The sequence below is a fragment of the Cannabis sativa genome, chromosome 4, assembly GCF_029168945.1.
Source record: "Cannabis sativa cultivar Pink pepper isolate KNU-18-1 chromosome 4, ASM2916894v1, whole genome shotgun sequence".
Lineage (NCBI taxonomy): Eukaryota > Viridiplantae > Streptophyta > Magnoliopsida > Rosales > Cannabaceae > Cannabis > Cannabis sativa.
Window position 1 is genome coordinate 75492418 of NC_083604.1, and position 17189 is coordinate 75509606.

The 17189-nt window shown below is 36.4% G+C and overlaps 1 protein-coding gene across 1 annotated transcript; it reads right to left on the bottom strand.

Moving 5' to 3' along the window:
* Positions 1-10332: 10332 nt before the first annotated feature.
* Positions 10333-12383, bottom strand: LOC133037161 (glycine-rich protein 23-like). The gene is made up of 4 exons (XM_061114004.1): positions 12269-12383; positions 11242-11419; positions 10900-11019; positions 10333-10534 (listed from the first exon to the last, which is right to left on the bottom strand). Exons 1-4 carry the CDS (start codon positions 12381-12383, stop codon positions 10333-10335), a joined length of 615 nt encoding a protein of 204 aa, XP_060969987.1.
* Positions 12384-17189: the final 4806 nt, after the last annotated feature.

Consider the following 17189-nt stretch of genomic DNA (forward strand, 5'->3'; position numbering starts at 1 on the left):
CTTATGATTATACTGAGTTGGGCTTCTTCAAAAAATACATGCGACTAATATTGGGTCCATGGATATATGTAAAAAGATTAAAATGTAGCGGAATTTTTTATTTTTATGGTCTTTTTAGCAAAAGTTCACAAAAATATGATTTTTTAAAAAAAAAAGTTATTTTTTGATTTTATTTTTTTTTTTTTGTAAAAATATGATAAATTTATACTATTTTTTTTTTCATCGGGATAAGTTGAAAACTACCCTTTTTTATTACACATTAACCAAATATAACTCTAAAATAATTGTTATTGATAAATACCCTCTTTTATAATCAAAGTACTAAATATAACCTCATAAAACTTATCCAAATTAGACTTTCTAATGCACATAATGGGAATATAACTTATAAAAGTGGGTATAAATTAAAGAGTAGTAAAATGAAGGTAAAAATTAAAATATGAAACAAAAAGTGGGTATAGAGTGTAATTTTCTCTTTTTCATCTTGTTTACTTTGTTTTCACTTTTTTCCGTATAGTATACAGTATATATTTTTTTAAGAAACAGTCGTAACTTTTAATAAAAAATGTGTAATTTCCACTCGAATCAAAATTCCCATTTAAAAATTAAACCAATCTAATTCTAACAAGTCAATTAATTTAATTTATGTTAAATATATTACTTTTGTTTACTCAGTTAAAATTTAATTTTTTTAATAAATAAAAAATTAATTAACATGTTAAACTTAAATTGATTTAACACACAAATGCAAAAGAAATAACTTTCACTCCATTCTCTTGTTTAGTTGCATTTTAAAGTATTAGAATGTTATTTCAATGGAATGCACTTTCCACCATTTTGTTGGAATGAATATTCTATTTTAAAATAGAAGGAAAGACCATTCCAATGTAACATGAAAAAAAATAATTATTTTTTTTATCAATTTTTAAGCAATTTAAATTTTATTTTATTCTATTCTATTCTCATTCCCATTCCCCTAAACCCTAAACCCTGAACTCTGACCCATGACACCTGACCCCTGACCTCAAACCCCTACCCCTACCCCAAACCCTACCCCCTAATCCTAACCTCTATCCCCTAAACCCCAACCCCAACCCTAAACCATAAGCCCTAAACCTTAAACCGTAAACCTCAAACCCCAAACCGCAAACCCCAATTCCCATTCCCAAGCCAATTCCCATTCTCATTCTGATTTCCATTCCCATCTCCATTCCCATCTCCATTCACATTCCCATTCGCATTCTGATTCCCATTCCCATTCCTATTTGCATTCGCATTCTTATTCCCATTCCCATACCCCAGCCCATTCTCATTCCTATTCCCATTCTCATTCCCATTTTCATTCCCATTCCCATTCCCCAGCCCATTCCCATTCCCATTCCTATTCCTATTCCCGTTCCCGTTCCCATTCCCATTCCCATTACCATCCCCATCCCCATTCCCATCCCCATTCCCATTCCCATTCCCATTCCCATTCCCATTCCCCGACCCATTCCCATTCCCATTCGCAATTGCGTTCCCATTCCTAATCCCCAGCCCATTCCCATTCCTGTTCCCATTCCCACTCCCACTCCCATTCCCATTCCCTGGCCCAATCTCATTCCCAATCCCTTTCTCATTCCCATTCCCCGGCCCATTCCCATTCCCCGACCCATGCCCATTCCCATTCCCATTCCCCAAACCACAAAACCTCAAACGCTAAAACCTAAAACCCTAATGGTATATTTACTAATAAGTAATGGCAATCAATGGTAAGGTAATCATTCTCGTACATTTGATTACTTACATTATTAAAATTAGGAAAGAGAGAACTTGATTAACCAAGGGAGAAAAGAAAGGGAGAACTTCTCCCACCAATTTTATAAGGAATGCCATGTTTACTAATAAGTAATGGGAATCAATAGTAAGGTTATCATTCCCTTACATTTGTTTACTTACATTATTAAAATTAGGAAAGGGAGAACTTGATTAAATAAAGGAGAAAAGAAAGGGAGAACTTCCCCCACCAATTTTATAAGGAATGTCATTAAGGGTAATGGATTTTAATTATTTTTATTTTATTTTTTAATATTAAATATATAATGACAATTTTGTCCTTTAAAATATGTCTTACAAAATAACTACCATATAATATAGTTTAACTCAAAAGGGTAATTTAATCAATTTAAGCATTCCGATTATGTTTCCTAATAAAGTAAGCAAGATAAATCACTACCATTCCATTTCCAAAAAAATTTAGTAAACAACATATTATAAATATTGATTCCGATTATTTTTCATTTATTCCGTTACATTTCTCCTTTAATTTATTCTGATTCCGAATACTGTATAGTAAACGTGCCATAAGGGTAATGGATTTTAATTATTTTTATTTTATTTTTTATTATTAAATATATAATGATAATTTTGTCCTTTAAAATATATCTTACAAAATAACTACCATATAATATAGTTTAACTCAAAGGGCAATTTAGTCAATTTAAGCATTCCGATTACGTTTCCTAATAGAGTAAACAAGATAAATCACAACTATTCTATTTCCAAAAAAAAATTAGTAAACAACATATTACAAATATTGATTTCAATTATTTTTCATTTATTCCATTACATTTCTCCATTTTATTCTGATTCTGAATATTGTATAGTAAACGTGACATAAACCCTAATTCCCATTCTCATTCCCATTTCGCGACCCATTCCCATTCCCATTCTTGCTCCCTGGCCCATTCCCATTTCCATTCATTCGCATTCCTATTCTCATTCTCATTCCCCGTCCCATTCCCATTTCTATTCCCATTCCCATTCCTCGGCCCATTCCCATTCTCTCGCCCATTCCTATTCCCATACCCTAGTCCATTCTCATTCCCATTCCCATTCCCATTCCCCGACCCATTCCCATTCCTATTCCCATTCCCTGGCCCATTCCTATTCCCATTCTCATTCTTATTCCTCGGCCCATTCCCATTCTCATTCGCATTCTCATTCCCATTCCCATTCCCATTCCCATTCCCATTCCCCAGCCCATTCCCATTCCCATTCCCTGATCCATTCCCATTCACATTTCCCGACCCATTCCCATTCCCATGCCCCAACCCATTCCCATTCCCATTCCCTTCCCCATTCTCATTCCCATTTACATTCCCATTTACATTCACATTCCTATTCTCATTCTCATTCCCCAACCCATTGTCATTCCTATTCCCATTCCCATTCCCATTCCCTGGCCCATTCCCATCCCCATTCTCATTCTCATTCCCATCCCCATTCTCATTCCCATTTCCTGGCCCATTCCCATTCCCATTGCTATTCCCCAACCCATTCCCATTCTCAATCCCCATGCCCATTCCCATTCCCCGACCCATGCCCATTCCCATTCCCATTCCCCAAACCCTAAAGCCCCAAAACCCCAAACGCCAAAACCCTATTAGGGGAATGTGAATGGGCCAAGGAATGGGAATTGTAATGGTAATGGGAATAGGAATGAGAATGAGAATTGGCCGGGGAATGGAAATGGGTCGGGGAATGCGAATGGGAATGGGAATAGGCTGGGAATGCGAATGCGAATGAGAATGGGAATGGACTAGGAATGGGAATGGGCCAGAGAATGGGAATGGGAATAGGAATGTGAATAAAAATGGAAATGGGAATGGGCCAGGGAACGGGAATGGGAATGGGCCGGGGAATGGGAATTAGGGTTTGGGGTTTTTGGGTTTTGGCATTTGGGGTTTTGTGCTTTGGGAATGGGAATGGGAATGGGCTAGGCAATGGGAATGGGCTAGGGAATGGGAATGGCAATGGGAATGGGTCGGGGATCGGGAATGAGTGTGAATGGGAATGGGATAGAGAATGTGAATGGGAATGGGAATTGGCCAGGGAATGGGAATGGGAATGGGCCAGGGAATGGGAATGGGAATGGGAATTGGAATGGGTTAGCGAATGGAAATTAGAATGCGAATGGGATTGGGAATGAGGATGGGAATGGGAATGGGCCAAGGAATGGGAATGGGCCAGGGAATGGGAATGAGAATGGGAATGGGAATGCAAATAGGAATGGCAATGGGCTGGGGAATGAGAATGAGAATAGGAATGTGAATATAATGGCGCGTTTACTAAACTGTAATTGGAATCAGAATAATCAATGGGAGAAATGTATCGGTTTAAAATAGAAAATAATCGGAAACAATATTTTATTATGATGTTTACTAAACTGTTCGGAAAGAAAACCAGAATCATATTATTTTATTTACATAACTAAGAAAGGTAATCGGAATGCTTTAATTTGACAAAATTGACATTATTAGAACCTGTAATTATTTTCTATTTATAGATTTTTAAGGGATATATTTGTCTTTTTTATTTTTAATTAATAAAATTAAAATAAAAATAAATTAAGTAAGGAAAGGGAAAGGCATTCCCTATAAAAATGGGGGGAGAACCTTTCCCTTTATTTTCTCCCTAATTTATGAGGGTCCCACTAGTTTCTCTCTTTCCAAAATTTAGTAAACAATTGTATGGGAATCATAACCATACCATTCATTCTCATTCCTTTTAAGTAAACATGCCATAAATGGGAATGGGCTAGGATTTGGGTTTTGAGGTTTTTGGTTTGGGGTTTGGGGTTTAGGGTTTAGGGTTGGGGTTTAGGGGTTAGAGGTTAGGGTTAGAGGGTAGGGGTTTGGGGTCAGGGTTCAGGGTTTACAAATATTGATTCCGATTATTTTTCATTTAACTCGATTAATTTCTTCCATTGATTATTCTGATTCTAATTACAGTTTAGTAAACGTGTCAGTAATGGCATTCCTTACAAAATTGGTGGGGAAAGTTCTCCCTTTCTTTTCTTCCTTATTTAATCAAGTTCTACATTTCTTAATTTTAATAATTTAAGTAAACAAATGTAAGGGAATGATTACCTTACTATTGATTCCCATTACTTATTAGTAAACATGCCATAAGGGTGATGGATTTTAATTATTTTATTTTATTTTTAAATATTAAATATATCATGACAATTTTGTTCTTTAAAATATATATTACAAAATAACTACCATATAATATAGTTTAACTCAAAAGGGCAATTTAGTCAATTTAAGCATTCCGATTACGTTTCCTAATAAAATAAATCAGATAAATCACAACTATTCCATTTCAAAAAAATTTAGTAAACAACATATTACAAATATTGATTTTGATTATTTTCATTTATTCCGTTACATTTCTCCATTAATTTATTCTGATTCCGAATACTGTATAGTAAACATGCCATAAACCCCAAAACCCAATTCCCATTCCTATTTCCCGGCCCATTCCCCGCTCCATTCGCATTCCCATTCCCATTTGCATTCGCATTCTCATTCCCATTCCTATTCCCCTTCCCATTCCTGGCCCATTCCTATTCCCATTCTCATTCCCATACACATTCCCATTCCCAACCCCATTCCCATCCCATTCGTATTCGCATTTTCCATTCCCATTCCTGTTTTCATCCCATTCCCATTCCCGTTTTCATTCCCCTTCCCATTCCCATTCCCATTCCTTAGCCCATTCCCATTTATATTCCCATTCCAATTCTCATGCCCCAGCCCATTCCCATTCCCATGCCCCAGCTCATTCCCATTCCCAATCCCTATTGCCATTTCCATTCCCATTCTCATTCCCCAGTCCATTCTCATTCCAATTCCCTAAACCCAAAAACTCCAAAACCCCAAAACCCCAAACCCCAAACCCCAAACCCCCAAAACCCCAAAACCCCAATATCTCAAAACCCCGAACCCCAAAACTCAAACACCAAACCCAATCTCCATTCACATTCCCATTCGCATTCTGATTCCCATTCCCATTCCCATTCTCCAACCCATTCTCATTCCTGTTCCCTGGCCCATTCTCATTTCCATTTGCATTCGCATTCCTACTCCCATTCCCATTCCTCGGCCCATTCCTATTCCCATTCCCATACCCTAGTCCATTCCCATTCCCACGCATTTGAATTCCCATTCCCATTCCCCGACCCATTCCCATTCCTATTCCCATTCCCTGGCCCATTCCTATTCCCATTCTCATTCTCATTCCACGGCACATTCCCATTCTCATTCGCATTCTCATTCCCATTCCACGACCCATTCCCATTCCCATTCCCCAGCCCATTCCCATTCCCATTTCCATTCCAATTCCCATTCCCATTCCATGACCCATTCCCATTCCCATTTCCCGACCCATTCCTATTCCCATGCCTCAATCCATTCCCATTCCCTTCCCCATTCCCATTTACGTTCCCATTTACATTCACATTCCTATTCTCATTCTCATTCCCCAAACCATTGCCATTCCTATTCCCATTCCCATTCCCTAGCCCATTCCCATTCCCATCCCCATCTCCATTCCCATTCCCTTGCCCATTCCCATTCCCATCCTCATTTCCATTCCCATTCGCATTTTAATTTCCATTCCCTAACTCATTCCCATTCCCCATTCCTCGGCCCATTCCCATTCCTATTCTCGTTCCCATTCCCATTCTCATTCCCATTCCCATTCTCATTCCCATTTCCTGGCCCATTCCCATTCCCATTGCTATTCCCATTCTCATTCCTCAGCCCATTCCCATTCCCATTCCCAATCCCCATGCCCATTCCCATTCCCCGACCCATGCCCATTCCCATTCTCATTCCTATTCCTAGCCCGTTCCCATTCCCCAAAGCCTCAAAACCCCAAACGCCAAAACCCTATTAGGGGAATGGGAATGGGCCAAGGAATGAGAATGGGAATGGTAATGGGAATAGGAATGGGAATGGGCCAAGGAATGGGAATGGGAATTGGCCGGGGAATGGAAATGGAAATGGGTCGGGGAATGCGAATGGGAATGGGCTGGGGAATGCGAATGCGAATGAGAATGGGAATGGGAATGGGCCAAAGAATGGGAATGGGAATGGGAATAGAAATGTGAATAAAAATGGAAATGGGAATGGGCCACGGAACAGGAATGGGAATGGGAATGGGCCGAGGAATGGGAATTGGGGTTTCGGGGTTTTGGCATTTGGGGTTTTGGGCTTTGGGAATGGGAATGGGAATAGGATAGGGAATGGGAATGGCAATGGGAATAGGAATGGGAATGGGCCGGGGAATGGGAATGGGATAGAGGATGTGAATGGGAATGGGAATTGGCCAGAGCATGGGAATGGGAATCGGAATTGGAATGGGTTAGGGAATGGAAATTAGAATGCGAATGGGATTTGGAATGAGGATGGGAATGAGAATGGGCTAGGGAATGGGAATGGAGATGGGATGGGAACGGGAATGAGAATGGGCCAGGGAATGGAAATGGGAATGCGAATAGGAATGGCAATGGGCTGGGGAATGAGAATGAGAATAGGAATGTGAATGTAAATGGGAATGAGAATGGGAATGGGCTGGGATTTGGGTTTTGAGGTTTTGGGTTTGGGGTTTAGGGTTGCGATTTAGGGGTTAGAGGTTAGGGTTAGAGGGTAGGGGTTTGGGGTCAGGGGTCAGGGTTCAGGGTTTACAAATATTGATTCTGATTATTTTTCATTTAACTCAATTAATTTCTTCCATTGATTATTCTGATTCTAATTACAGTTTAGTAAACGTGTCATTAATGGCATTCCTTACAAAATTGGTGGGGAAAGTTCTCCCTTTCTTTTCTTCCTTATTTAATCAAGTTCTACATTTCTTAATTTTAATAATTTAAGTAAACAAATGTAAGGGAATAATTGCCTTACTTTTTATTCCCATTACTTATTAGTAAACATGCCATAAGGGTGATGGATTTTAATTATTTTATATTTTTTAATATTAAATATATGATGACAATTTTGTTCTTTAAAATATATATTACAAAATAACTACCATATAATATAATTTAACTCAAAAGGGCAATTTAGTCAATTGAAGCATTTCGATTACGTTTCCTAGTAAAATAAATAAGATAAATCACAACTATTCCATTTCCAAAAAAATTAGTAAACAACATATTACAAATATTGATTTCGATTATTTTTATTTATTCCATTACATTTCTCCATTAATTTATTCTGATTCTGAATACTGTATAGTAAACATGTCATAAACCCCAAAACCCAATTCCCATTCCTATTTCCTGGCCCATTCCCATTTGCATTCGCATTCCCATTCCCATTCCTATCCCCCTTCCCATTCATATTCCCATTCTCATTCCCATACCCATTCTCATTGCCAACCCCATTCCCACCCCATTCGCATTCACATTCGCATTCCCATTCCAATTCCCGTTTTCATCCCATTCCCGTTTTCATTCCCATTCCCATTCCTATTCTTATTCCCATTCCCTAGCCCATTCCCATTTACATTCCCATTCCCATTCCCATGTCCCAGCCCATTCCCATTCCCATGCCCCAGTTCATTCCCATTCCCAATCCCCATTACCATTTGTTGGAAGTTATTTTACCAGGATCTTAGATCTACTCACAAGTATGTTGATTTAACAACCTAAATATGAACTTCTAAAACGATGGAAAATTAAACACATAAAAGTAAGAGAAATCTTACATTGGGTGCAGCGGAATATATGTCTCCTCCCACTCAGATCTCTAACCCTTGATTCCTTTCTGTCGCAGAGTATAATCAAGATCTCAGCCCGAATGTCCTTCTTTGTTGTCTCTGAATTCTACACAGCCTTCCTCACTATGATTGAGGTATTACTTGATGTGTGTGGGCACTACTCTATCACTCATAGATTTCGAAACAGAGAAGGTAGAGAGAGAGAGAGGGTGGCGGCTTTGAGAGAGTTTTTGTGTGAGAAAATTCTTGTCAGAATGTTGTGTGTGTGTGCGTGTACAAAAACTGAAGCCTTTACCTTCTATTTATAGAAGACCACCTACGGCTATGGTTGAATTAATTGGCATTTAAAAGTTGAAAATTCAATGTGAAAAGGCAAGTAAGATGGCCGGCCTAGGCGTTGTGGAAACAAGGCTTGCCACTTTTCCAACTTTCCTTTTCTTACAATGCTAGTTTCCTGTTTTGTCAAAAACTGCCAATTCCTTTGTTCAACCACATAAATGTCAAATCTAATTATTTAATAATTAAAATTATTTATCAAATAATATATTGTCATTTATTTATTAACAATAAAACTAATTAAAGTTTCCTAATTAATAAATATGCCCTTCAAAATTTCTATATACTGTTTTGCCCTTAATAAGTGATAAATTCTCAAATAGACACAGTCTAACTTGAGAATTATAATTGATTAATTAAAATCAATTAAATGAGTCTTACAAGTAATATTGTCTCAACTAGTGGGGGGACCATGAGTCTATATATCCGAGCTTCCAATAAGCAGATCAAGAATTTACTAGTTAAATTCACTGACTTATTAATTCTTCGTTGAATCCACACATAGAACTTAGAATTGCACTCTCAGTATATAGAATGCTTTATATGTTCCACCATATAGACACATCATTAGTTATCCATTGTTATAACCCTAATTTGATCAATGATCCTCTATATGGATGATTTACATTGTAAAGGGACTTAATTATCGTAACACCCTACAATGTATTTTATCCTTAAAACACTTAACCCTGTATAAATGATATTTCAGCTAAGTGAAATGAGTACTCCACCATTTATCTCGTTTGGTTAAGCTCGAAGGAAATCATCCTTTGCTTACTATTCGCCAGATAGAAGCTATAGATTCCATATTTATGTTAGCGCTCCCACTCAATTGCACTACCGTGTTCCCAAAATGTACGTATCACCCTGACCCAAAAGTAGGCTTAACTAACAAATTAAAGAACACGAATAACACTCTTGAGATTGAGCCTAACCATATCAGGATTTAGATCATGTGATCTAGGATCAACTTAGTGATATTGAATTGAATAGATATTACGGTAAGTTTTATAAATCTATTTCAAAGTTCAATATCGGTCCATTCCAATGCATACTCCATGCATCCAACCTGAGCTTTACTTTAACCAATGTTCTGGAAAGAACATAGTATTTCTCCAAATGCAAGTAAACTCTGTTGTAGATTGTCATATCAGTAAAACCCAGTGTTCTGATAAATCTAGGAATCCTTTATTCACATAGTCATGTTTACTTTCCACTGTGTTGACAACACAATAAACATGATCAAGTATGTGAAAGGGGTTTGGATGAATTTATAAATCAAATAGACAAACAATTGATAAAGTGAACCAAAACATACACAAATGAATGAAAAATACTTCTGTTACTTTATTGATATTGAATAATCTGGATTACATTGAAATAGAGTTTTATTTAGGGCATAAAACCCAACACCATTCACATTCCCCAGTCCATTCTCATTCCAATTCCCTAAACCAAAAAACGCCAAAACCCCAAAACCCCAAACCCCAAACCCCAACCCCCAAAACCCCAAAACCCCAATATCTCAAAACCCCAAACCCCAAAACCCCAACACAAAACCCCATCTCCATTCCCATTCCCATTCGCATTCTGATTCCCATTCTCATTCCCATTCCCATTCTCCAACCCATTCTCATTCCCGTTCCCTAGCCTATTCCCATTTCCATTTGCATTCACATTCTTATTCCCATTCCCATTTCTATTCCCATTCCCATTCCTCGGCCCATTCCCATTCCTTGGCCCATTCCTATTCCCATTCCCATTCCCATACCCTAGTCCATTCCTATTCACATTCCCATTCCCGACCCATTCCCATTCCTATTCCCATTCCCTGGCCCATTCCATTTTCCATTCTCATTCTCATTCCTCGACCCATTCCCATTCTCATTCCCATTCCACGACCCATTCCCATTCCCCAACCCATTCCCATTCCCATTCCCATTCCCATTTCTATTCCCATTCCCATTCCCATTCCCATTCCCATTCATATTCTCATTCTCAGTCACATTTCCCGACCCATTCCCATTCCCATGCCCCAAGCCATTCCCATTCCCTTTCCCATTCCCATTCCCATTTACATTCCCATTTACATTCACATTCCTATTCTCATTCTCATTCCCCAGCCCATTGCCATTCCTATTCCCATTCCCATTCCCATTCTCATTCCCATTCCCATTCCCTGGCCCATTCCCATTCCCATCCCCATCTCCATTCCCATTCCCTCGCCCATTCCCATTCCCATTCGCATTTTAATTTCCATTCCCTAACTCATTCCCATTCCCATTCCTATTCCCATTCCCATTCTCATTCCCATTCCCATTCCCATTCCCATTCCCATTCTCATTCCCATTTCCTGACCCATTCCCATTCCCATTGCTATTACCATTCCCATTCCCCAACCCATTCCCATTCCAAATCCCCATGCCCATTCCCATTCCCCGACCCATGCCCATTCCCATTCTCATTCCTATTTCTAGCCTGTTTCCATTCCCATTCCCTAAACCCCAAAGCCCCAAAATCCCAAAACGCCAAAACCCTATTAGGGGAATGGGAATGGGTCAAGGAATGGTAATGGTAATGAGAATAAGAATGGGAATGGGCCAGGGAATGTGAATGGGAATGGGCTGGGGAATGGAAATGGAAATGGGTCGGGGAATGAAATATCGTAATTCATTTCGACTCAATTATATTGAATTTTTACCAATAAATATTCAATCTTTGAGGAATGAAGCTGCCCATTTCCAACTATTGAAATTATTTAATTTTGAATTATGTTTAATTAAGACACTAACCCCTCTCATCTCATTTTTATTTCCATTTGTAGATGTTGTGGACGAGGAGCACCTCAGTTTGTCTTCTCTTCGTCCATTTGCTATCACAATAACAAGTTTAGAGTAAGGATTTTAGTGTGTTTTTCATGTTGTTTAGATTTAGTGAAATTCAATTAATTAATGGGCAATTACATATATTTGAAGCAAATAATGAGTTTCAAAGTTGAGGTTGTAAAAATTATGCTTAATATGATACATTTGTGATACCATACCATGAAAACTTAATAATGATGCCAAAATGATGTTACAATGGCAATATATTGCAAAGCTTAATTAACTTTGCACTCGTATATTTATTTTTATGAATTTTTACACTTGATGCCATTTTTTACTCTTTTTTTTACATTTTTATTTATTCTCGGTTATTTAAACTTTTTTACATTTTTTATTTTTCAATTTTACTTTTCAAAAGTTCAATAATTACAAATATACCTTTACTATGCATATGTCATATTTTATCCATTCTAACACCCCACCTCCTCCACAACTGCCCTATTCTTCTTTTTATTTTTTTTAGTTTTTGTTCTTTGTTTCTCTTTCCTCCGTTCTTCAACCTCCATAGCCCACGATCACCCAGTCGAAGCCCTTACCCACGTTTTTTCTCAACCTCCCATCTATGCCACTATCTCCATTTTGTTCGATAATCTCTGTAAGTTCTTCCTCCCCCATTGTGTTCTCTTCTTCTATAAATGACCACCACTAGAAGTGGTTCGAAGTCCCCATCTCCAGCTAAAAAAAATTCTAAAAATTCAAAGAAATCTCCTACAAATTCATCTAAAGTTGATCCTAAGATAGGTTTGAAGCGCATTGCTAAGAAAGTAATGGGTGATTTTCCAGAGCCATCTCGTACTAAGAAAAGACCCATTCCAGATAAGGTCGAGTCTCGTAAGGCAAAGACAGAAAAACCTTTGAAGTCTACAAAGGATGTAAGTTTGGTTTTGTTATTTTTTAGTTTTTGTTTAGTTTTTTTCAGGTTGTTGTGTTTTTTCGTATTACATTTTGTGTTTTAAATTTTCCCCCCTTCTTGTTCTAGGTTATATCCAATCTAATTTTGAGAACGAAGTGCATGATGGGGGACAAAAGCCTAAAGTTAAATCCAAGGTATTATTACCTTGATTTTTATCATTTTATTGAGTTTGTTTTTACAGTAACTATTTTGTTTTTTTTGTCAAAGTTTTACTCGTTTATCATGACGGTTGTATGTATTCTGTCATTCTTTTTGTATTTCTTTTTTGTATTTTTGTTGATGTTGTTTTTGTGTTATTTTTTGGTTGTTTTTATATTTATCTACTGTGTAGTTTTTTCTCTTTTCTGGTTGTTTTCTGGTTGATTATGATGTCACGGTACCTGTTCCTAGAAAAAATGTATCATCTTGAACTGATCCAATTGTGTGCGCAGATAGTTGTTGCTTGGAAGTTGTTGCCGGGTTGTTTCCAGGTTGATGCAAATCTGCCTGTGCTGAGTTGTTGTCATATGATGCCATCATCATATTGTTGCACACCATTGTTTGGTTAGGTGGTGCTGTGTTGCTGTTTTGGTTCACACACAATGGGTACCTTGTGAAATCAACCTTTTTGGTTAATAGCTTTATGTAGAACAGCAGACTTTTGTCATCCTTGATTTGTAGTGGTTGGCCTCCTTCTTTCAGTTGATATTTCAGTTGTATTTGTGTTGTTTCAGGGTTGCATTGGAGTTCTTCCATCATTATTCTCACTAGTTCATCAAAAGTGCATTTGGAGTTCTGTCATTATCACATTGTTGCTCACTATTGTTTGGGTAGCTGCAAAAAAGGATTGTGTTTCTGTGTTGTTGAATGTGTTCACACACAATAGATAGCGTTTGAAATCAATTTTCTTAGTTAATAACTTTATGTAAAATAATAGACTTTTGTCATCCTTGATTTGGAGTGGTTGATAGCCTTCCTTTAGTTGATATTTCAGTTGTTTTTGAATTATTTCACAATTGCATTGTAGTTTCTTCATCATTATCCGCACTAGTTTAGCAAAGGTGCAATCTCTTGATATTATTTATCCAATTGATTCGTAAGCAACATAGTACTTGTTGTTATCCCAATGACCATTGCTCTGTACCAAATTTTGCAATGGTTCCATACCTGAAACTGGTGTATCAATTTTTCAATATTGTTAAGCAACTATTTTAATACATGAGAACAACGTATATGTTGGGAATTATTTTACCAGGATCTTAGATCTACTCACAAGTATGTTTATTAACATCCTAAATATGAACTTTCTAAAACGATAAAATAAACACATATAAAGTTAAGAAAACCTTACATTGATGCAGCGGAATAAATGTCTCCTTCCACTCAGATCTCTAACCCTTGATTCCTTTCTGTAGCAGAGTATAATCAAGATCTGAGCCCGAATCTCCTTCTTCTTCAAGCTTTGATCCTTCACAGTCTTCCAATCTATGATTGAGTTACTGCTTACTGTGTGTGGGCACTTACTCTTTCACTAGGGTCACAAAAAGGATGAAGGAAAAGAGGGAGAGAGGTTTCGGCCAAGGTAGAGAGTGAGGGAAGGCTCAGTTTTTCTGAAGAGAGAAATTTCTGTCAGAAAGCTAATGAAAGCATATGTTGTGAATGAGCCATCACTTTCTATTTATAGGCAACTTACTAGGTTTAGGTTTAGAATTATTTGGCATTAAAATAATGAAAATATTAATTTGAAAAAAGCCTTATAAGTGGCCGGCCATAGGTGTTGTAATGGGCCCCACTTAATTTTGCAATTTTATCAAATTTTATCTCTATTTTCTCAAAAATGCCAATTTTCCAATTCTAACCTTTTAAATGCCAAAACTAATTATTTAATAATTAAAATACATTATTAAATAATATTGTCATTTAATTTAATTATTAATTAGACATATAAAGTCCATTAATAAATAAATAAACCCAGAAAACTCTTTTCCTTACAATTTCACCCCTGAATAGTGAAAATTCATAAAATCAGACATAGTCTAACTTTAGAATTATAATTGATCAATCACGAATCAATTAATGAGTCTTATAAGCAGAATGTTCTCAACTAGAATGGGGACCATGGATCTATATGCTGAGCTTCCAATAAGTGAACCAAATTTACCAAGTAAATTCCTACTTATTAATTCTTCGTTGAATCCACTCTTAGAACTTAGAATTGCACTCTCAGACTTATATAGAGCATATTGTATGTTTCACGATACCAATATACTATCTCATTTAACCATTGTTATAATCTTATTGTGATTTAAAGATCCTCTATATAGATGATTTACATCGAGATGGGATTTCTTTACCGTTCTCACCCCTCAATGTATTTTGCCCCTTAAAACACTTAGCTACCTGTAAATGGTGTTTAATGATCTAATAATTAGTCAGTTAAACAAGAGCTCATCCATTTACTTCTATTTGCTAAGCTCGAAGGGAATCATCACTTAACTTCTATACACCAGTAGAAGCTATAGATTCCATATTTATGTTCAGCACTCCCACTCCATCATACTATCATGTTCCCAAAATATACGTATCACCCTGACCCAAAAGTAGGCTTAACTAATAAATCAAAGAACATGAATAGCACTCCTGAGTTGAGCCCAAGCATATCAGGATTTAGATTCTTTTCAATCTTAAGATCAACTACTGATATTGACTTGGAAAGATATGTATAACGGTAAGTTTGTAATATCTTAACTTAGTTGCAATATCGGTCCAGTCCAATGTATACTCCATACATTCGAAACTAGTATACTTTACTAATGTCCTGGAAAGAACATAACACTTACTCCAAGTGTAAGTACACATCATCGCTGATTATCACATTAGTGTAAATCCAATAACACTGATGAAACAGGGACCAAAACTTTTGATTCATATGATCACAATCACATTCCACTGTGTTGACGATACTGTAATTGTGAATAAACATATGATCTGGATTTAACTGATTTTGTGTGTATGAATGTAATAAACATATTAAACATATTAAACCATTAGCATGTAAAATTCATGCAAACATCAATCACTTCAAATTTCTTATATTGATAACTAATCAGATTGTAAAGAGTTTTATTTAGGGCATAAAACCTAACAAACTCCCACTTGCACTAATATAAAACAAACTGTGCAAATAGGTCAATCTGATGTCTTGATCTTCAGATCAAGTGTAGTATATTTGAATCCACCCAAACTTCTGGAAACAAGTTCATAAATACTCTTATGAAACATCCTTTACTATATGCTTTACTCATCAAGGGATACTGAAATCTTTACTGTTTTAAAAGTACATCTGAATTAACAGAGGACATATCTCTCATATTTTAAAATATGTAATTGAGATAATACAGTGTAGACTTTTCTTCAGTGATATAACTTTCTGGTATTTTCGAATAGACCAAGTTATAGTTCTTCTCTGGTAGAGCTTGAATTATTATACAATAATTCCTCCACCCCCAAAGTAAGCACCATCTCATATAAATCAAAATTAGATGGTGAGATACAAGGACAACTGATACACAGTTCCTTAATATCTGACATATAGATCACTTTCATAAATCCTTCTTGAATATCTTCTAATGTTCCCTATTTGATTACATCTCAGATAGCTCCCACTCAATAACAGATGTCTGGTTAAATAATACTTTTAACCTACGATTGTTTAGAGAGTTACCTAGTTGTGACTTTTGTATTAGTCTGAAACTTTAAGTCAAGACTAAGTCATCAACATAGCAGACTAGTATTTGAAGTGAAAAATACATGCCAGAGATTAAGTAATCAAAATTAAGATACCATCAAATTTTATGAGGATTAAGAATTCTATGTTCAAGTCATTTGAATGGACTGAACTAGAGTTCTTTATCTTATTCTCATAATTCTGATAAGCTATACCTATCCATGTGAATGGTTAGATTTGCTTTTCAGTAGTGTTCTTAAGTACCTATCACAATTATCAACCTAATGAAGATGGGTATAGAACTTTAAAATTCTCCCACTCAATTAAGGTAGTGTGAAACTTTAACAAAGAACTTTCAAAGGTATCAAACTCTTACTTACAACAGTAAAAACGAAATGGAACATACAATCAAGATCAAGAATTTATATTGACAATAGCTGACTCATTATATTACTTCTATGTTTAAACAAGATATGTGTTTCATAGGGAATTGTGGAATAGACTCCACCCCTAAGTATATAGAGATTATGATCCACCCCTAAAGGTTGTAAAGATCATGATTCTCTAAGTGTGATAGAGTTTATGTGGAGTTGAATACTATCCAGAGTTCATTAGATATAAAAGATCGTTGAACTGCATAGTTTTCTTAACTTTTCTCCACCCCTATCAGATCATAAGATCCTTTTATTAAACAAATTCTTAATAATTGTATGAGAATGAACAATTATTGATAAACATAGAAATAATTTCTAGTGTTTATATAATATAACTCTATGAAGAGTTGTAAATATTATAGAATTTG